This window comes from Tiliqua scincoides, chromosome 4 (assembly GCF_035046505.1).
Source record: "Tiliqua scincoides isolate rTilSci1 chromosome 4, rTilSci1.hap2, whole genome shotgun sequence".
Taxonomy (NCBI): Eukaryota; Metazoa; Chordata; class Lepidosauria; order Squamata; family Scincidae; genus Tiliqua; species Tiliqua scincoides.
In genome coordinates, this window is record NC_089824.1 from 135,140,874 (window position 1) to 135,162,919 (window position 22,046).

General features: G+C 40.7%; 1 protein-coding gene across 1 annotated transcript in view; it reads left to right on the forward strand.

Annotated features, from left to right (window-relative positions):
- The window catches only part of GLMN (glomulin, FKBP associated protein), a 34,307-nt gene extending 12,299 nt beyond the window's left edge, over positions 1-22,008 (forward strand). The window contains exons 10-19 of the mRNA XM_066624223.1: positions 2,110-2,140; positions 5,369-5,458; positions 7,038-7,079; positions 7,164-7,237; positions 7,548-7,632; positions 9,471-9,580; positions 12,520-12,583; positions 18,824-18,947; positions 20,956-21,038; positions 21,198-22,008. Coding sequence (XP_066480320.1) covers positions 2,110-2,140; positions 5,369-5,458; positions 7,038-7,079; positions 7,164-7,237; positions 7,548-7,632; positions 9,471-9,580; positions 12,520-12,583; positions 18,824-18,947; positions 20,956-21,038; positions 21,198-21,314 — 820 coding nt within the window. The 3' untranslated portion in view covers positions 21,315-22,008. The remainder of the gene's footprint in view (positions 1-2,109; positions 2,141-5,368; positions 5,459-7,037; positions 7,080-7,163; positions 7,238-7,547; positions 7,633-9,470; positions 9,581-12,519; positions 12,584-18,823; positions 18,948-20,955; positions 21,039-21,197) is intronic.
- The last annotated feature ends 38 nt before the right edge of the window (positions 22,009-22,046 follow it).

The window sequence follows — 22,046 nt, forward strand, 5'->3', positions numbered from 1 at the left end:
AAGATTATTCACAATTTATTTGAATTTTTATTCAATCACTTCCCAAATATTCAGAACAGAAAACAATACATTAGGAAAATTGGATTAGGGAGACTAATGACAAAGCATAATTGGAGTTTTGGGGCATTTGGTGGGCCTCTGTGAGATACAGGAAGCTGGACTAGATGGGCCTATGGCCTGATCCAGTGGGGCTGTTCTTATGTTCTTATGTTACAGCATTTGTGCTCACCTGGCTTAATTGCCTCTCAGTTTCTGGTTGAGACAATGAAAGCCTTGTCCCTGCTGAAGTTGGTAGCAAAAACTCTAGTTGACCAGTGGCGTAGCTAATGATCGTGTAGCCCAGTGCCAAGCTCAAAATGTTGCCCCAGAAGTGATGTCACAATCAAAAGTGACATCACACCCAGGCTTTTTAAAAAGGGAAAATTGGGAGGAACCCACACCTCCTACCCCTAGCAGCTCACCACCTGCTTGCTCTGCTGCCTCCCCCCAGTCAGTGGCATAGCTAAGGCATCTATCTACAACCTGGAGTCAAAGAACATTTTGTAGCCCCCGGCATGACATAATCAAATTTAATTAAGTAAATAAATAAAAAGTTATTGGTTCCATGCTGTATCATAATAACTTCTCATTGGCACTCAGAACAAACAGTTTCATAGGTCAGTTTGGAGTTAAGCAAATCTACTTTTTGTTCCACACAGCAGTTGTTTTCATTTTCTGGTTAATTGGCCGTAACGTTTGATAGAAAATTGATATTCCAGTGCTGTTTGTTTCATTGCATTCTGCATTAAATTACCTTTCCAATGATATATAACATGATGGTATTATTCATACATACCAAGATTTTCACAATTTTGGTCACTAGTGTCAAGCTCAACTTGTTGCCCCCCTAAAGTTTGATGCCCAGTGCAATTGCACCCCCTTAGCTATGCCACTGCAGTCAACTATGTCTACAGAAAAATGAGATTTCAATTGACTTATGATTATTGTTCTTTTAGAATGACCGCATACATTACTGTGTGTGGGTTTTGGGCCTCTTTGAACAGCACTATGTTGAAATCAGTGTAAGGAGTAATGGTAGGATGTAGTGCTGTAATATAGGCAGGTGACCTACAGGAGTATCATGGCTTAGACCAGTGGTTTCCAAACCTTTTAGCACCAGGACTTACTTTTTAAAATGACACTGTATCAGGACCCACCTAGCTTTACAAGACAAAATAAAAAAAGTGATCTGAAAGTAAATAATATTTTTATTTATTTACAAGAAATTTTTTTTTTTTGCAAAAAACCTCTGTCCCAGTGGTTCTCAAACTGTGGGTTGGGACCCACTTGGTGGGTCGTGAACCAATTCAGGTGGGTCCCCATTTCAGTATTTTATTTTTAATTTATTAAACTTGATGCTCCCATGGTATGTGACTGCATTTGGAGAAATGTTACAGATCTGTACTTTTAATAGGCTTCTCTGCATATGCTTTTAACAATGATAGTCAATGGGGCTTACTCCTAGGTATGTGTGGGTAGGATTACAGCCTAGGATTGTTAAAAAATTTTCTTGCTCAATGATGTCACTTCCTTTCATGACATCACTTCTGGTGGGTCCTGACAGATTCTGTTTCTAAAAAGTGGGTCCTGGTGTGAAAAGTGTGAGAACCACTGCTCTGTCATAATGAGGCAGCCCTAATGAATAGCCTCAGGTCTTGAGGGGCTTAGTTATGTGACCCAGCCCTCACCTATCCCCACTACCTGTCATGACTGACATGGAAAAAAACACACCAGACAAAAACGACACTCATCATTTATCTCCCTATATTCACACAAGCTTGCAATCTACAGGAGCTCTGTCTTTGCAGGGCAGTTAGTAGCTATCTGATTTTTGAATAGCCTCGGGGCTTGAAGCAATTAGTTATCTGAGTTTTCCATTAACCATGTTTTCTTTGGAGGTTCTGTGAGACTTATCAGAAATCGGGTCATGGCCTACCAAGTGGGTCCCAACCCACAGTTTGAGAAACACCGGCTTAGACAGATCTTTTCAGGTGATCTACCAAAGTATCAAGGGGGTAAAACCCCTTTTACACTGACATATAAAACTGACAGCACCTTAATTTTTTGTAGGACAGAAGAATCTGTTTTATCAAAAGGACTTGTAAGTATAACATAATGAATATAGTAGAGTTGGTCTAGTGTATCAGCTAAGAGAGTGAGCTGTGAATCAGGACTTCTCTGGTTTGAATGCCATGAACTCACTAGGTGGCCTTAGGCAAGTCACTCCCTTTCAGTCTCAGCTCTCCAGCTGCACTATGAAGATAATAATATTGTACAGACCTGTTGTAAAAACTGTATCAATGCACGTGAAAGTAATTTGCACACTCAGAAAGTGCCATGCAAATGTTAATTATTGTTTTTATAGCATTAATTTATTTATAAGGCATTATTTCTGTACTATTAGAAAGCAGAAGTTTGATCTGGTTATTTGGGGTTTTTTGTTTGTTAGTTAAAAAGAAGGAATTTATATCTGCATCAATATACACTCTCCAGTACACTCCAATACACTCTCCTATACACTCTCTCCAATCCTACATTTATTTATTTGGCAGTAAGTTGCATGGATTTCAGTGGGATTTATTTCTAAGTGGGCATGCTTATGGCTGCAGTCTAATTTGAGTTACAGTTCCAGAAATTGGTATGTCATTAGCACGTGCACTTGGGTAAAGTTAAAATTGCTGCCATAGCAATCCATTAAGCACTGTTGCTAAGCAACAGGTCATTTAATCAGGAGTTTGCTGCAGCACTGCACCACTTGCTGTTGAAATAAATAGAGGAAATTCTTGCTGTGTTGTGCCAAGGTGTGAAACTTTGGTGTTTTTCAAAACTGCCCAAAACACTAGGGGTGTTTTTATCTGGGCTATCATAGTAGGGGTCCAGAATGAATCTTGCACTGTGATTTTAAGCACACTTGCTTGTTTAATCTGCTAGTGTAACATTCTGCAATCTAGCATGATTGAGACCCAGTCTACACATTATGCAGTGCGAAGTGGTAGAATTATGAACTGTTCCACTTCAGACTACAGGTGTGGAGTAGGATTTTTGAATCTCCGCCTGCCCTTACAAAAGAAACTTGCACACAGTATGCACCAGAACATCTGAGAGACACTTGGATAATCCTATATGCTCATTTACTGCATGCAGTTTAGCTTTTTGCTTGGTGAAGGAATCTAAAATATGATCCTCCACCAGCAGTTTTAAGTAGTGTAGTCCAGAGTTCTACCACCTCACCCTGCGTAACATATTGGGCCCAAGAAACAAAACTAAGGGTGGAGCAAGGTAGATGAAAAGGTGGGGCTGTGATGATTGAGGAGGCTTGAATCTCAGTGGCTGGCATCCTCAGGAGCAGGGGACAAGATTAGCCACACCAGTGGTGTGTCTAAAGACACTACTTTTTGTATATAAGTCAGCAGGTGCCAAACCCCGCCCCACTGGCTGGATCTAGCACCCGTGACAACCCTTCCCCTAAGTGAACAGAGCTTACATTTCCACCTGGCAGTCTCTTATCTCTGCCTCCAATTGCCCCAAAACTTCACGCCGGCCAGTCGCTTTCATGTTCTGTTGTCCCAGTAGGCTTTGCTCCTCATTTTACGAGCAGACGCAGCTGACTGGCGCAAAGTTTGGGGGCAATCAAAGCTACAGATAGGAGGCTGCCTAGTGGAACGGTAAGCTCTATTTGTGCTGGGTAAGGGTTTTTCAGTGTGCATTGGTCTCCAGATTGGAGACCGCTGATATAAATGAACGGTTGCTATTCACTCCTTTGGGAAGAAAGGTAAAGCATAGCATTTGGACACCATTAACAGTGAAATTAAAATCTGACAAGATCCTTGTTGGCAGGAATGCTGGGGTGGGGTGGCAGGTTATGGTGTTTCTGTTTGTGTAGAACATGTAGAAATGTTCTGTATTCCACAAAAATCCTTGCATCTTACAAACCCTTCCTCCAAACACACAGCCTATCCGTCATAATGACTAGTAACTTGCTGATTGAAAAGAAAAAATACAGTTCTCATTATCTGCTGGGGTTAGATTTCTGGAAAACTCCACAGTTACAGAAACTGCTGTTACTGAATCATTGATCCTATGGGAAAAATGGAGTTAGAGTCCCACAGACGCTCTTTGCGCTATATGAACTTTTTGAACCTGAATCTTGCCTTGAACGCCTTGGGCTAGGTGATAGCATGGGCAGCTCAGCAACTTGGTAAAACATTTTTATTAGCACTACACTTTGCTGCAGTTGTTGAAATTATAAACCAGAGTGCAGTGTTGAAATGGAGTAAACCACTTGTTTATAGGCTGCAAGCCCAAAAGTTCAGTTAGCGCTTAGCATTTAACTGCGACTTGTTATGCCTGCAAGGTTCTATAAAGCAAGTAAAGATTCTCAGATTTGGGTGCATTACAGCTACAATGGAGTTCTGACCATTACATCTTACTTTCACAGTCAAGCTGTGAATCCAGGCTGCGGACAAGCCTGGTTTTGCAATAGCAAGGCTGCTAGTTGGGGTTGGCATCTTCCAGCTAAAGTAGGAAGCAAGACAGCCACAAAGCTTCCAGGGATCTTTTTTTGATTAGACAAAAACTGTTACGCAATCTGTAAATACGGAAGAGTTAATTTTTATATGGAATGACTGCATACTAGCCTCCTATCTGCATGGTTACAAAAGGTTTCCTTCTTAATAATGGGTATACTCTGACTTGGGTAGAATGGCTTAATCAGAGTAATAAAAAAGAGCCTTAATGAGGATTGATGCTCCCTTCATAGTGACAGAAATCTCCAGTGCTCTGTAGGGGGTCTTGACTGGGGCCATGCAGTAGAAAACAAGTTTGGACAGAAAATCTGTAGCTTTCTCTCCGTGGTGCAGTCTCCTGCTCCCCTGCCCCAGCAAGAACCTCTGAGAACATGTGGAGACTTGCATAGACTTGTTAAGGTGCAAGAACAACAGAAGCAGCAAGAACTGCCCAATAGGGCTCTCAGAATGTCCACAAATGGACATGACAACGCTGCGAATGTGGCTACAAAGGGCAACACTTTTATTGCCACAAATAAGTGAATCTGTGGAAATGGAGTCGGTGGCTAATGTAATTCCATTTAAATGCAGAACTGGCATACTAGTTTGTCAGGTGATTTAATGTATCTCCTTCATAGGTCAAACAAAGGCATACTTGCATTCACCTCAGCCTGCTATGTGCAAAAGACTGTGAGGCATACACGTGGCATTTAACATTCATTGCTAGTTACCCTGTTCTGTTCTGCGCACTGGGGAATGCTTCCTCTGTGCAGCAGAGGTCATACCCTTAGTCCTTAAAATTAATATATTAACTTAATTTGCAGAATCTCTTGGAGAACTGTCTACTGAGGCTGGAAGATAATAGCCTTTTGCTGGAGTACTTGGAATTCAAAGGCTTTATTGTAACACCTCAGGTAATGTAATGGAAACTATGAACTTTTAAATACACAAATAGGGCCTTCTAATATGTTGGTGTTTCCCAAGTGCTTTAAGAAGAATTTGAGTGGAAAGTATTTACTCAGTGCTTTAATTTGACACACTGATGTAAGAATGCTTTATAAAATGCCCATCTGTGACTTTTAAAAAGAAAACATAGTCATGAAGTTTTTCATATTTTGTGTCTATTGTTTTATAGTAGAAAATCTCATTATTTCCTAATTTTTCTTTTGGAGCTACAGTGAAGCACTGTCTTGAACCAGTTGAGTTATATCAGCATGGCATTGGTAATTGGCCATGCAAAGGGAGGCCTTTAGTGTAACAAGCCCATTGGGCATTTTGTTTGTTTGCTCATAATATAGTAACTCTGTAGAACTTTGAAAAACCAGAATGAAATGTGGTATACATGTTTGTACGTGTTACAAAGTTGAGCACCAACTACACCCATTTCCAAAGAAGGCAGGCATATGCAAAATGAAGTTCAGTGGTTTGGATCAAAAGATATCTAGCATGCTATAAGCTACTTCTAGCTCATGCATGGGATGAGGGAGTCCCTATATCTGCAGACTCTCCCCGTGATCTGCAGCATCCTACACTATCTCTTACACTATTCTCAAGGATTCCCCCAGTTAGCTTTGGGGGGGGGGGGCTGCAGCGGGAAAAATGATAGGAAAACCCTATCTCATTATAGAACACCACTTGCCATTCTTTGTGTTCAAGTCAGTCCGATATCTTTCTTGAACACTGGAATGAGAGTTGGTTTACATGTTTAGGGCCTTTAAATGTCTATTTCTTTAAATAGAAATTCTACTCAAAACCCACATTTGTTTTCAGTGACATCTGAAGTGAGGCCTTTCAAACACTGAATGGATTATTGTCTTGAATGTAGAATATGAATAAGTTTTAAACATTTTGGAACAGAAGACCAAAATGTGACAGGACAAGGATAACTTTGTGGCAGGAGGAATAATCCAGATAATTTAAACTATCGTCACTGTTCATTTCTCACTCTTGCACTGACTTGTAGTGATGTTGCAAGCATAAGATGAAGCATTTCATGTCAAAATCACAGTATATGTAACATTCTTTTCCCCAGAACCATCTTGTAACAAGGTTTCAACAGAGGTATAGAAATGTTAGGATTATCACCACTTTTTCATCTGCATGTCCTCTTCAGTAAGTCCTTAGGTGAATAAACATACTGGGAATCAACCAGCTGCTGGTTTGTTTTTTTTCCTGAACACTTGTCTTAGGCTGCCTAATACAATATCTGAGTTAATATCTTTCACTCTGTCACTCTGTCCTTAATCCACTTCTTTCTGCCTTTATTACAGCTAGTACACTTTCAAGATCGCTTACTGTCCTGACCTCTCCAATATATATGTGTGCAGTAGTGGCTTAAGGATGGAGTTACAGCTTTACAGCTCTCTTTCCTTAATTTTGTGAGTTGAAGTTAGATCCTTTTCTCACCAGCATTCTAAGTAACATTTGCTTGCAAAGGGTTTATTTTTATCTGACTTCTCATGCATAATTTGTGTTTTTCCTTCTGCCTTTCAGGATTTGGTAAAAGTGATGACACTGTGCCCTCTTGAATCTCTGGTATGTAGCTGGGTTTCGTGTGATTACAAGTGTGTCTGAAGTGAATTTAATCTGACTCTCTTCCTATTATGTGTTTCTGTGTAGAGAAAGAAGAGTTTAAAGATTTTACAACTATATATAGACAAATTTAAAGAAGAAGGAAAATACACATTGTTCAGGTATGCCTCAGTGTTGTAGAACATTAAAATCTAAGCTGGAAAATCCTGATAAAGACACCCACATTAACAGTAATAATGTATTTTAGGGCGCAATCCTAACCCCTTATGTCAGTGCTTTCCAGTGCCAATGGGGCATGTGCTGCATCCTGCATTGCCCTTATGTCGGTACTGGACAGCACTGATATAAGGGGTTAGGATTGTGCCCTTAGTTTCTTTGCAGTAAAATTAAAACTATCCTGGTATCCTTTAGAAATTGGAGTCCCAGATCATGTACTATAGGACATAATTGTTCTTTCATTTTACATTGCAGGTGTTTGTTGAAGACAAGTAACCATTCTGGCGTAGAAGGATACATTATTCAAAATATTAAAAATCAGATTGCTTTATCCTTGGAGGTAAGGAAGTTATTCAAGGCACAAACACATTGAGAATGTTCTCTTGTGCGTTAAGAGAGAGGTTCAGAAAGATCTCCTAAAAGGCCAACCCATGGCAGGTGGGTTGGTGATTTTTTCCCTTCTGATTGCAGCTCCAAACGTCTATGGATTGCTGCTCCAAGGGATCCCCTCTCAACCTTCATGGATAGTTTTTGCAGAAGGTTTTTCAGAAAACAAAAAAGTAAGATTTGACCTTCTGAATAACCCTCGCAGGACTGGTGAACTGGTTGGAAGTCTGTAGTGCATCTTTGGGGGAAAGAAAAGTAAACTCTGCAAATTAAAAGGAACTAAGTTCTAATCCAGGGGTGTCAAACATAAGGCCCGGGGGCCGGATGCGGCCCAAGGAAGCTTTTTATCCGGCTCTCAGCTGCTGAGCAGTGCTAAGGTGTTACTGCTATAAGGGCAGCCAACGTGAAAAATTGGGCTCTCTTATAACTCGAAATATGATCAAGATTTGTGTATTTTCTCTTCTGTCATTTGCAGCCAATGAATTCCTAAGTGAAAAAAGTGCTTATTTTTTGTTATGACCTGATTAATGACATCACTTCCGGCCCTCAGCAGGCACCATGAATGCTGTTCGGCCCTTGGTTTGAAACGGGTTTGGCACCCCTATTCTAATCTTTTGAGGTTGTGACAAAAATAAACAGTAAAGTTTTATGCCTATTGTATGTAGGAATCTATACCGAGGCTACTTTAATCAAAAGAAACCAAGGAAACTTGCCAAGTAGTTTCTTTAGGCATAGTTCATATAGCATGGAGATTCTTAAGTTTTAATTTTTAACCCATTTTTGCCCTGCCCACAGGTGTACACATTTGGTCCCTGTTGCATATATACAGTGTTGGGCAGAAATGGCTTAATATGCAAGCTTCTGGTCATCTTGCTTCTAGGAAAAATCCTAATAAAAATTTCTGTGAAACCTAGCATAATATCTTGGATTCCTTGCACCAGAAGAAGGAAAGCTGTGAATTGTGCTTCTAGTTTTCCAGAAGATGTGGCTGGTCACAGAATAGATCTTTTTGTCTAGCACTACTGTTAGTTACTGCAGATGGCCCATGCAGGGCCATTGATGACCTCCTGACATGTGAAATGATGTGCCAAATGCCACTCCCTTTGCACCTGGTGATGTGCAAGCTTCTGCTTGTCCTACTCCCTGATTGGAAAAGGAGATGGAGTAGAAGTGTGGACAAGAGGAGAGTGGTAGGCTAAGCATCTCTGAGAGTCTACCCATTGCTCTCCTCTTCTCCATGCTGTACTCCATTCCCTTCTTTCTTTTCTGATCCAGGGAAAAGGAGGAAGAGCATGGGATGCAAATACCCAGACAGAGGTGGGCATCCCCCACCAAACCGCTGCTTGAGGCAACCACCACAGTCACCCCTCTGGAAGGGCTGGTCCTAGATGTATGTCTCCCTTCCCATTGTAGAGAAATTCCTGCTTAGCTACAATTTTCTGTTCAAAATACTCCTCCTTAGTTTTCTTCCAAACAATCAAATCCTAAGCTTATGTAACTTATACTAACTGCAGTTTTTGACTATTGAAGTTTATGTAGTTGGAAGATTTTTAGAACAAAGCACCCCTCAAACTTATTTACATACTAATGTCTTTTTAAAATGCTAAATGGCAAGCTGGAGTAAAAACAAAGAATTGATCAAAGCTGGAATATAATGTCTGTGTTTTGGTGTCCTCATTTCTGGAACTAACTTAGGACAGTAATACAGCTGCTGGCTGAACAAAGAATGTTGTAACTAAATATTTCTTGTACCGTGTGTGTGTGTGTGTGTGTACATATATATTTTTTTAGAGTGTCAAGGGCAGCAAGTGTTTCACTGGTCTGCAGCTGGTTTCCTTACTAGACATAGTGCTCTCACTTCCAGAAGGTGCTGAAACTGATCTTCTTCAGAACTCAGACAGGTGAGAGGTGATCCAAGTAGACTGCAGAAGTAGTCTGCTGAAAAAACTTTTTGTTTTTGGCTGTTTTAAACTGAGGCTTTAAAAACTATGTTTCATGTGAATGTATGTGCCATCTTCTATAGCAGGGGTCTCCATACTATGGCTCGGGGGCCAAGCACAATCTGCAGTGAGCTTCTATCGAGCCCGCAGCCAGCCTCTGGCCCCCTGCAAGCCTCTGGTCCACTTGACCAAACACGACCAGAGCTGTGCTCCAGTCATGTTCAGAGGGTGTTCTGAGGGCCTAAAAACATCACTTCCTGGTTTTCCTGGGAAATTGCAAGCACCGCAGATACTTGCCTATAAGTCGATCCCACAGATAAGCCGAGGGCAGGTTTTGAGCCAACAATCATGGAATTTTCTATGACCCTCAGATAAGTTGGGGGTTAAACTTAGGGGGGTGTCTGACTATAGTTTTGTCTGATTTTACTCAAGGCTAGATCCTGAAAAATAACCCACTACTAATTGTTACCTAAGAACTGTAGTCTCTAATTTTATTAAAAGCATAGTAAAAGATCATAAGATACATTTTTATTCTTTTTAAATTCTGGTCTTCATCACCTTTTTGTAAGCACTATCAGAGTAAGTGCACTGTAAACAACATACCAGTAAAACAGTGGTTCCCAACCTGGTATTCATGTACTCCCAGGGACACTCAACAGGACCATTAGGGGTACTGGAAAAAGAATGGAATAATGGTAGAAAAAGGCAGGTCATGCTCCAGAATGCCTTGCAAGACAGGATTGCCTTGCAAGGACCAGCAAGGCAGGAAGGGAGGTAGCTAGTTGGCTGTGAAAGCCCTGCCAATAGCTAGTTTTTGGTCATCAATTCATGTATGAAACAGTGATTGAAAACCAGCACAGCAAAAAAAACTGAAACATAATATGGAAAGTGATCATTCACCCAGAACTTCTCAGCACACTTCTAGTGCAAAACAGTGCAAAGGCAGAGTATTCTGTTCCTCAAACAGATAAAAAGAGAAAACACTGTGATGAATACATGAAGTCTGGGCTTTCATATAGAGGAGATGAGGGCTTGTATTATTAATTACAAACATTTTGCTAATATGAAGGGTACAATTTATGGAAATGGGCTGCCAAGGGATATGCAAGTGAAAAAGGTTGGGAACCACTGCAGGAGAACCATGAATCAAATCCACCTTTAAGGTGTCTGGTGTGTTAAGCCAGAAGCTCTACGTACAACATACAACCCATAACTGGGAGTGTGCAGTTCAATTCACAGCAGAGAGATGAGATATTTGCAACCCTTTTTACTCAGAAGTAGACCCACTGCTTTCCATGGGTGTTATGCTTAAGTAAGGGTGCATTGAATTGTAGCCTGCTTCAAATGGAAAGGAGGATTCCCACCCTGGTGTTTCAAAAAACAGACCTGCTTTGCAAGCATTTGCAAAGCAGAACCAGGCTGCAGCAGAAGGAAGGAGAATAAAAGGTTAACAAATTGCTTCTAAGGAGCTGTGCCTGCCTGCTGCTTGAGAAACTTGGCGCCTGTCTGCCAAGTTTTCCCTTGGGAAACCAAACTTTTCAGAGTTGAAAGGTTTTGCCCTCTGATTGACCCAGAGATAAGGCAAGTGAGAATTGGAGCTTGATTACTTGGCAAAAATTTCAAGTACTATAGGCTATAGTAATTTTTAGTGCCCTCTAAAGACCTTAGAAGGCCCTCTGGGGGTCAAGGAGGCCTCCCTGGCCCTCAGAACATGCTCCAGGTGTTTCCTTTGATGTGCTGGTTCTGAGATATTTACTCCTATATATTTAAGTAAGCTGCTTGGGAGGTGGGCAGATGGGAGTCCATTTAAATGTGTGATTTATTCCTGTTGGTACTTGGATAAATCCTGTAAGTTTTAGCCCATTCGTTTGTTTATTCATTCATCTAAGTTTCATCTCTTAATGTATTTATTTAAATTTTGTATTTAAAAAAAAAAATTTTTTCCCCATTGCTTGACAACGTGCCAGATACTTTATGTGGCCTTCTGACTGTAAAGTATGGAGACCCCTGTTCTGTAGGTTAGCATTTTTAATTCATCTCTGAAGAGTCCATGGTGCTCATAACCAGGAGACGAGCTTACTATGTTGGTAACTGATTATAGCAACCCAGTAGATAATTATTCTGTTAAAGATAAACTAAACTAGATTCTATTTGATAGAAGACCCAATCCTGTTGAACTTTTGAGCACCAGTGCAGCTGCAATGCAGTCCTAAGATAATGGAACAAACATTCCCTTGCCTTGAGGAGGCCTCCATGACTATTCGCCCACTGCAGGATGCAGTGCACACCCTGTTGTCAGGGCTGCATCAGTCCTGCCAAAGTTGGATAAGATTTGGCCCTGAGTCTCTAAAACCATTATTCTTTAATAAATGCTTAGCTGCTTTTTATATTAGCTTCTGCTGGCCTTACTGGTGCGTTATTGGCAATATTGCTGTTAAATTACTTGGCAGCAGTGTTCCTTCTGATCTCTCCCCTGAGTTTGCAGAGCCCCCTGCCATGGGGGTGAGTCTGGAGCACATGGTAGTGATGTCATTGCCAAGCTCTGGAGGACCAAGAGGGAAGCTGCATGAGGCTTCCGTTTGAGCTACATAGCCTCACAGTTTAGAGGGAATGCTGCTTGGCAGCTTTGATGTAAACTAGAACTTGAAGGACTCATTTGGACATAACTGGTCAACTTCTTTTGGAAGGTTATATAAGAACGCAAATTTTACATGGGTTTTTCCAGGACAGAGGACGGAGGGGGCGGAAATGTAGCCTCTTGATTATTAGCTTTACTGTGGGGATTTTAAGTTCCAACATAACCTGCTTCACATTAATTCATCCATAGGCATTCACTATGGAGGAAAAGCAGGAGGTCTAATTTTGCCCTAAGTGATTAATTCTACTTTTGTAATTCACAGGATTATGGCATCACTAAATCTGCTCAGATATTTATTCATTAAGGATAGTGAAAATGACAATCAAGTAAGTAATAACGAATTAAAAATAACATTTTTCTGCATCAGTGGGATATATATGAGCAAGTGAGAGAGAAAAGAAGTGTTAATACTATTGAGGATTTGTGTGGAATGGTGCAGTACAAATACACATTGTTTAATAATTGTGAAAATATTATAAAGCTTTTCACTTACAGGCATTGGAAACTCGCGTCAGAATGTGTAATTCCAGATAATTTTACAATAATTGAATATCCACAAGTGGCAGTCTTTATGAGTAATCTAGGGCACAATACTAACCAGGTCTACTCAGAAGTAAGTTCTATTTTGTTCAATGGGGTTTAATGTCAGAAAAGTGTGGTTAGGATTGCAGCCCTAGTTTGCTTGCATAATTAGGCTTAAAATCCCTCCAGAGTTCTGAACATCTTCTAACAATGTATCTTTCTACAAGCCTTCTGGTTCTTTTCTTTTTTAAGGGAAACACCTTGAATATCACATACCTTGAAGTGACATTTCATACTCTTGCAGCATAGGAAATAAAAATATAGCAATGTCAGGGTTTATTCATGAATATTTTGACAGGCTTGCCTTGAATCATTTATTTTTAATCCTGCACAAGGATGAAGGTTTTTTTCATTTCTAGCCCAGTTCTGCAGCTGCATTCCCTCTAAACAGGTCAAGAATACTACTGGGCATTTAGCTAAATTTCAAATCGCCAAGAGGTGTGCCTTGCCCCAGTAATAGCCAGAGAGACCCATCTGTCTGAATTTACCTAAGCAGTCTGTCTTATAACATCCTTGATAAATGTCTGTTTCCATATCAGGAGAGACTATTTATCATCTTAAGGATTCTTCCCCCCCCCCCCCAACACCACATAAATTTGAAAGTGTTCTATGGCTGCTTCTATTTTGAGTGTCTCTACAGCAGTGCTTAATGTATGTTGCATTACATAAGATGTGTGATCTCAGTTTGTTGTGTCAAGACAATGAGTAAGCTAAAGGTTTAGCATTGCAACCAAAGCTCTTGAAATAAATTAGGAAGAAAAACCACAGGGAAACAGAGCCAGATCGCAATGTTATAATTGCTGTTGCTAAACATGCTTTACTGAACTGTTGACTTGAACTAAATTCTGTTTGGCTGGAGGGCAAATAACTCTCAGCATCCTGGAGGCAACCCAATTGTGAAGTTCTATTCTGATCTGCTAGGTAATTTATCCGCCTATAGTAGAAAGAAGAGGTTCATCTTTGTTTCTGTATTTAAAGCCTCAGCAGACATGTTGGCATCTGTTTTTTTGCAAGTCTTGCATTCTGCTCTGGTTTTCAGATCCATTGATTGTAGACAGTTAACATGTTAACTATATAAGCTATCTTCTACTCCAGCTCTGAACATTCATTTTAAAATCAATGAATCTTACTTGCAAATTAATACCCTTTTTAAAAAACATGCTGAGGAATATAACCCTGCAACACAATCCTAACCACATTAAAAGTAAATCTCCATTGGTTTTAGTGGCACCCAATTTCAAGTGAGTACTTCAGGGAATGATGTATGATGAGGTTTCATTAAAATCAGTGGAATTAGGTGCATAGTTAGATGTTTTATATCCCATTTATTTCAGTGAGATTTAGTGCATCTGATTTTGAATTATTCCCTTTTGTTGGGTATTTTCCCCCTGAAAATGGCAGTTTTATATATAGAATTATTAGTGATGGGCAGGCTGCCTGAAGCCAGTTCAGAACTTAATTGGATTAATTAAGAGGATGTCTTAATTAATCCAGAATTTTTTTTTTTTAAATGGATCAGTTGCAAATTGGCAAAGCCACCTGTCCTGGTACACTCCAATAACATTGGCACATTGATTGGGTCCTCCCTTACCCTCTCAGATTACCCTGAAGGCAGTAGCAGGGAGAACATGGGCATAGAACTTCTAAGGTCTCTTATGTCGTAGTTTGGATGACATTTGGGACCCAACAGAGCCTAGAGATCTCCTTGCAGTCTCCTAACCTGGGTAAGGCTATCCCCCCCATCCTAGTAATGCAGAGAGTGTCCCATGTAGTTTGCAATGACCCATGGATGTTCCTCTTCATGTGCTATCCATTCAAGGCATCTGAACATTGTGAGAACTACAGTCTATAGCAGCTATTTTCAACCACTGTGCCGTGGCACACTGGTGTGCTGTGAATGGTCCCCAGGTGTGCTGCAGGAGTTTAGTGGTCATTTATTAATAGGACTATTGGGGATATGAGCCCCCACCACCACCAAAAGCAAAGTGTGCCTTGTCAATTGTCCAAAATCTGATGGTGTGCCTTGATGATTTTAGTACCTTGTCAGTGTGCCATGAGATGAAAAAGGCTGAAAATCACTGGTCTATAAGTATGCTCAGCATCCACCCCATCGTTCATAATTAGGAACTGGGGTGCTCCTCATTTCTTTGTTGGCAAATGTTTAACATTAGAGTTCTCTGTATGTGGTTAAGAATGAGATTACAATATTCTGAATTTACTGCTCAAGGGGATGTCTAGTACAGATGGAAAAACTTGAACCAAACGCCAAAGGATATAACAAAATTACTCATATTGGCAAGAGAGGATTCTATAAGCAGAAATCAGAAATGCCTGTTCCTAAACCATAGAGCAGAGGGAGCCTGTTGGGGAGTTGTGAAGAACAAGTGTCCCTGTTTGAGCTCTAGTTAACAAGGAGCAGAGTCTGTGTATGTGTGTGTTTTAATCTTCAAGCAGAGGTATTGTGTGATGATCTGGGCAAAGAGTGTTTTTTTATATTGTTGCTTTTGACATGTTTTCACTTATTATTGACAAAGCCTGGTAAATTAGACCTCAGCATTGAAAAATAATGTTTGGATTCAGTTATTTACTACCACCCACCCTTCCCAAAGTGACTGCTATTTTAGCTCAGCATTCTACACTGGCATAAAAGACATAGCTGCAGTAGCAAATCCATTCCCCACTCCCAATTTTCTCTGCCTGTTTTCCGTTTTACAACTGCTGCAACATTGACTATTCATAGCGGCACACCATCTTAAAATTCAATAGCTGTATCAGCTTTTCCGTGTGATGTCTTATGATTGATATGGTGGTTTGTGCATGGTCATATCCAGCTGCTGTATCTAGTTGCTGGCCTTATCCAGCTGCTGTCTATTGATGGATAAATGTTCTGGGATATTTAAGGGAGCAACTGGTATTAAAATTCTGTAGCAGACATCAGATGTCTCTTTCCTAAAATTGTCTGGGAGTGCATTGTTTAGCTAAGGTTCATTCGACAATGAAAAGCTAGTTTTCTGACTATTTCAGAAAGCCCCTTATCCCCAAAGCACTGGTGAGTTCCATGTAAGTATGGGGCAGTTGACCAGGAATGATGCATTAAAATATTGCAAGGAAACCTATCCTTTTGGACTACATTAAATCTTACTGCAGTATAGATCTCCCCCCTCCACGTGTCTACACATCTCATAAATGGAATGGTGAGGTACTGTGCCTAACATAGCATTGGGTGGTGTGTGCTGTTTTCTCTTTTAACTTCTTTAAAACACACACACTCCTAAGCTGTACTCCACAACTGTGTGGCTTATTACTGTCATTGATATGGCTTTTGAAGAGCGACACCAGTCTGTGTACCACATAGGTTTTCCTATATTTTGAGAAAGTTCTGATGTTTACACACTCATTTTCTGAATTGCCCAGGGGAGGGGGAAAGAACAAATCAGGTACACTTCCAGAGCAGTCGTTTCTTTTGACAGCCAAGTGACAAAGGCATAAATAAAACAAAGAACTGCACATATAGTAAATTAAAATGATCATCCATTGACTTAACCTCAGCCAAAAAAAAGCCAACCTACAGAAAATAAAGATCACAGGTAGTTTTTATAACAGGCCTAAGCAATCTGTGACCTGCCAAAAGGAATGCAGCACTACCAGCAAGTAGGATAGCTCAACAGGAATTTGATAAATTTCTTGGTTTTGCTGCTGCACGTAACACTCCACAATATAGTATGATTCAGTAATACAGTATGGTAATACTGTACACAGCTGGTGGGATGTTCTCAGCTTAGGGGTCACAAGTTTGCTGGCCTGATCTATAGGATGCCCCCAAAAAGAAAATAACTGAGGTTGGTCTCCTTTTGTGAGAGGGCTAGGAAGATTATGGGGATTTAGCAGATGAAAGTGTAGATCAGCTTTAAAAGAAGCATCGCAATTTCTTTTCTAAGACCATGAGATTATGTACTTTAAGGGGATGTTCCTTGAGTCTTTTATTGGTGGTGTTTTTAAAAATATGTATAACAAGTGCACACGGGGAAAACAGTTTTGTGCATGTAACCCTGTGTAGTGGCCAGTGGCACAGCTGTATATTGTAGTGCAGAAAGGAAAATGTGAGGCGAGGGTGACAGGTGGAAAAAAGGATTCATTTTAGGGTGCAGTCCCAACCAACTCTTCAGCACTGGCATAGCTGTGCCAGTGGAGCATGTGCTGCATTATGCAGTTGGGGGCAGTCACGGAAGCCTCCTCAAGGTAAGGCAATGTTTGTTTCCTTACCTTGGAGTTGCATTGCGTTTATGTCAGTGCTAGAAAATTGGTTAGGATTGTGGCCTAAAAAGCAAGGAGAAAAGCAGTTGGAACCCTCTTCTGGGTTCACGATAGAAAACCAAGAGTGGGTTCCAGTAGTTTTTTTTTATGTTTTTTTTTTTACAGTTTCAGAGGCTTGGGGAGTCTTGCTGATGCATCTGCAGGACTTTCCGCACCTCCCAGATGCCTGTGCTGCTTGTAAGAGGCAAGGAAAAAACCCCTGCTGTCCTGGGGATTGCATCACTGCCTTAGCCCTGCCCCCACACCTACTTAAGTAATTTTCAACTCCTTTGTAGGAGTTTGGAACCACTGGTTTAGGTGGTTTGTTTGGGATGGAGTCCTGAGGCTCATTTCAGGCCTTCAACATAAATGGTGAAAAACAGACTAAAAAAAATACACACACCATGCAGCACTCACCAACAGAGAAGGGAACAATAAATACTAATTATGCAGTCAATTTGACCAATGTGAGACAGAGACAAGGAAAGATAAGGAAAGTTGTGGGTCTTTGGCAAGGCTGCGCAAAGGATTGAGATTACTGATCCATTTCTGCAAGATTTGAGTGCATTCAGTTGTAGGGACCACAGTGATAAGAGAGCTGAGTCAAGCAAATCTTCCCGAATAAAGCAGGATCTTGAAGAAAGAGGCCTAGGCATGCAATGTCAGCAGTAGCTTTAAGCACAGGAAGAAGCAGGGCAAAAACAGGGAGAACAAATTGCTTTCTTGGAGAGGAAGGGGTGCATTGAGAGACAAAAGTTAGCTGGCCAGCCCATGCTGGCTCAACAGTTTGGATTGAGCTTGGGGAGAGTGAGAGGCTGCCAAGGAAAGGGGGAGAGGGGTGTTGCCGATCCTGGGTACCAGCTGGAATAGTGGTCTTTCGATGGCAGTTGGAATGGGGGTGACTTAATTCACCACCAGCAGATTAACAACCTATAGAGTTTAAGGAACTTCACAAGACAGTGTAGGGAACAAACAAAAATGGCTCTGATGCCCAGAGTTGGTATAGATTTTTGCCCACTACAAACCTATGGGATTTCTTTGGGATTGTAGGTGGGGTGAACTAATAAAGGGATCCTGTTTGCTAGTTGAAGATCCCTGCTCGGTTCTGCCCTTGTTTTCCCATCCTGCTGAAGGTGGGAGGCAACCAGTTTGAAGAGCTGGTTGCTTCTAAAACAAACCTTCTTGATTGGATTGATCATGAAGTTGATGAGGACCCTTGGAGTCGGCTGTTGCTTTGCTAAATTTGTTTTTACCAATGTTGAAAGCTCTTAAGTGGCTATGGTCACAAGATATGAAATTTGCTGTTCCAGCAGGATCTTGAATCTCTAGGCTCAATTTGAATTTTGGAGCAGTGAAAGCTCCCATTTGAATTTAATTAGTAAACAAGTCTCTTTTTGAATTTGATGAGCTCCTACTTTAGTTAGATCATTAAGGAAGGGAAGATTACATGGCTTTATTAAAAAATGTACCCTTCCTGGCCTATGGATCTTTCTATCAGTCCAGCAAACAGCCATACCCTGGGTTTTGCACATGCTCTCAGGGCAGGTATTCAGTACCAGATACATGTGTATGAGTACATGCCTCTTGCACACCTTGAAGTAAAGGGAACTAAAATATAGACCACGTAACAAGTTTTAGAATCACAGTGCTGGACTACAAACTGAATGGATAAACTTTTCTGATTTATTTAGACCTGTGTGTGGACAGAACTTAACAAGATTGAGCAAAATTTCTTAAAGCCACTGCACACTGGACTTAATATGTCAAGAGCACACTATGAAGCAGAAATAAAGAAAAAAAAAGAAAACAAGAGAGGTTAGTTGACTATTATTGTAACATGTTTTTTGGTGGGGGGGCTTGAGATATTGTGCGTAGGTCACTGCCAAGGATGGTTGCATTTTAGGCAAAGATGCTTGAACTACATTGAAGTTTGAGACAAATAAAATCCTGAAGCAGTGTTATGAGCATATAAACCTGCCTTATGCTGGTAGAGTGTTTATCTGTCTAGGCCAGGGGTGCCCAAACCCCGGCCCTGGGGCCACTTGTGGCCCTCAAGGCCTCTCAATGCGGCCCTCAGGGAGCCCCCAATCTCCAATGAGCCTCTGGCCCTGTGGAGATTTGTTGGAGCCCACACTGGCCCGACGCAACTGCTCTCGGCGTGGAGGCGACTGTTTGACCTCTTGCGTGAGCTGTGGGATGAGGGCTCCCTCCACTGCTTGTTTTTTCATGTCTGTGATGCAGTAATGGCAGCAAAGGAAAGGCCAGCCTTGCTTTGTGCAAGGCCTTTTATAGGCCTTGAGCTATTGCAAGACCTTCATTCATTCATATAAGTTCATCTTTAATATATTCATTTATGTAAACTTAAGTAAATTTATTCAAATTTTAAGTGTAAATTAATTCTTTTTTTCCCCTGGCCACTGACACAGTGTCAGAGAGATGATGTGGCCCTCCTGCCAAAAACTTTGGACACCCTGGTCTAGGCCAATATTGTCTGCTCTGACTGGCAGTAGCTCCCTATGATCTTGGAGGTCTTTCCAGTCTTCCTACCTGAGAGTCGACTGGAGATGCAGGAAATGAATGTGAGAGCTTCTGCATGCAAAGCATGCACTCTCCCTCTGAACCAGGGTCCTCTGCTATTGTAAAGGACTAACTCCTTTCTGGTCACAAACATGAGGGGAAAAATCTGATGGTTCTTTAAAAATAAAAGTTCAGAATAATTTATTTCACCCAGTATTGGGAGTTATAATGCAATCCTAACCATGTTTACTCAGAAGTAAGTCCCATTGTGTTCACTGGGGCTTACTCCCAGGAACATGTGTGCAGCATTGCAGCCTTAGTTTGCTTGGAGCCTCATTCTGATTGTGAGGATATTGATGCATAGTTTTGCTTTATAAATTAGAAAGTATAGCATTAAATGTCATCCACTTTAAGCACTGGAGCCCTTAAAGACTGATTGTTGCATGGAATGGCCTTCTACTGGAAGAAATTGAAAGTAGTCTGTATATGTCAGCTCTTTTATATGCACTAACCCTGAGAAACCTATAGCACAGGGGTTATTTATATGGCTCATCCCTTCAGTACCTCAGGACCATTTACCTGATCACAGGGCTACCTGCTCCCCCCCCTTTTTGTCAGCAGATTCTGCTCCATCTTTTTGCATTTGTGTTTGTACATTCAAGACTTGCATCCTTAAATATAGGTTAGCTTAGCAACATTCTGACCAACAACAGTCTGCATATAAGACGGTCTATCATTGGTTTACTGTGCAGAAGCGGGAACTCCTTATCTTTTTGTTGGTGGTATGACCTCTTCTGAGTCTTGCCAGATCTCCATGGGCTTCAGAAGGGCCCGCAGAAGTCTCCTGAAGCTACTTCCAGTTTCTGCTTCCAAAAACCAAGTATTCTGGACACTTCTGCAGACTATTCTGAGGCCCATGGAGGCATGGCATGATCTGGAAGAGGCCTCTAGGGCCTCCTAATGACACCACCAACATGCTGTGTGCCAACTGCACATAGACGCATGCTGAGATTGTGAATCCGACCCTTAGTGTTGTCATTTTTTTTACCCTAGGGAAGAATAAGCCAATACTAAAGACTCAGCACACTCGTATGGATACAATTTTCTTTAGCTGTGGATGGCAGAAAGATCCGGGCACATAATTAGATCCTTTGGGGAAACCGTTATTATGTTTAGTATTGTTTTTAGGAAGAAAGCATGTCTGCCAAATTAATTGGTGTGGGATGAAGCTTCAAGAGTTGACAGTGGAAGTTAATGAAATGACAGGAAATGATACATTGCAGAATGACTTTATTTCCTGTTATAGACTCCCCCATTTCTAAGAAGGTTTGCTCTGTAACAGTAGCTGGAGAAAAGATGCCTAACATGACAACTGAAATGGAACTTCAGGTGAGTAGATTGGCTTTGATGAAGCAGTTCAAGTGGATGAAGACACTGAATTTCTTTAGCTAAAGACCTGTACTTATTTAGAATTGTTTGAGGGAAGGAAAACTAGTAAATGTGTCCCTATCATTCAGTAAACAACACTAATTTTCCCTAATATTGCAGGTTCTTCACTCGGCTCTCTTCACATTTGATTTGATAGAGAGTGTTCTTGCTAGGGTAGAAGAACTCATTGAAATGAAAACAAAAACTGCAACTGAAGAAGCTGCTGGGGTCAAATGAAGCATTTCATCTCCTTTATCCCAATAATGTTTCATACTGTGCACTGCATTGATATTTACATTGACTGTACTTGAAAGACAAAGTATTAAACTTTAAATATGTACAAAGTAGCAAATATGCAGGCTTCTTGAAAGAAAGTCTTGAACAGATTTTTTATACCGTCAGAAATTAGATGTTTTATGCGTCATAGAATATTAACTGATGACGTTTTTGCAATATACGTGTACAGTGTGTTTAGCTTTGATTTAAAAAAAACAAAACACTCTGCCAAAGCACAGTGCAATTCAGTGACCTGGGCTATGTTTTCAGCTGGCAAGACTCCCAGAAGCATGCATAACTATGGGATTTTGTGGCACAAGGGTTCTACACGACACAGTCTTTAGTAAGGACCAACTGTAATGTAAGGGAGAGATCAGGAGCTGGAATTCATTGACTTGAACAATAAAGATATTCCATATGAGTTTATTTCTACTCCCACAAGAAAATCTTAACCTCAACAACTGAAAATAATTCTTAGAAATGCAAGAATATAGCTTGGAAACAACTAAGTTGGTATAACCTGCATTGTATTCATGTATATCTTGTGACTATCACATTCTGTCACAGTACCATTATAGATATTCATTTCCTATCAAGCTTAAATAATATTCATGTCTTGTATTATGTTAATGTTGAAAGGAAAATAAATCTTTAAGTGAACAATAATAATATGTCCTTGACTGTTTTACAGGA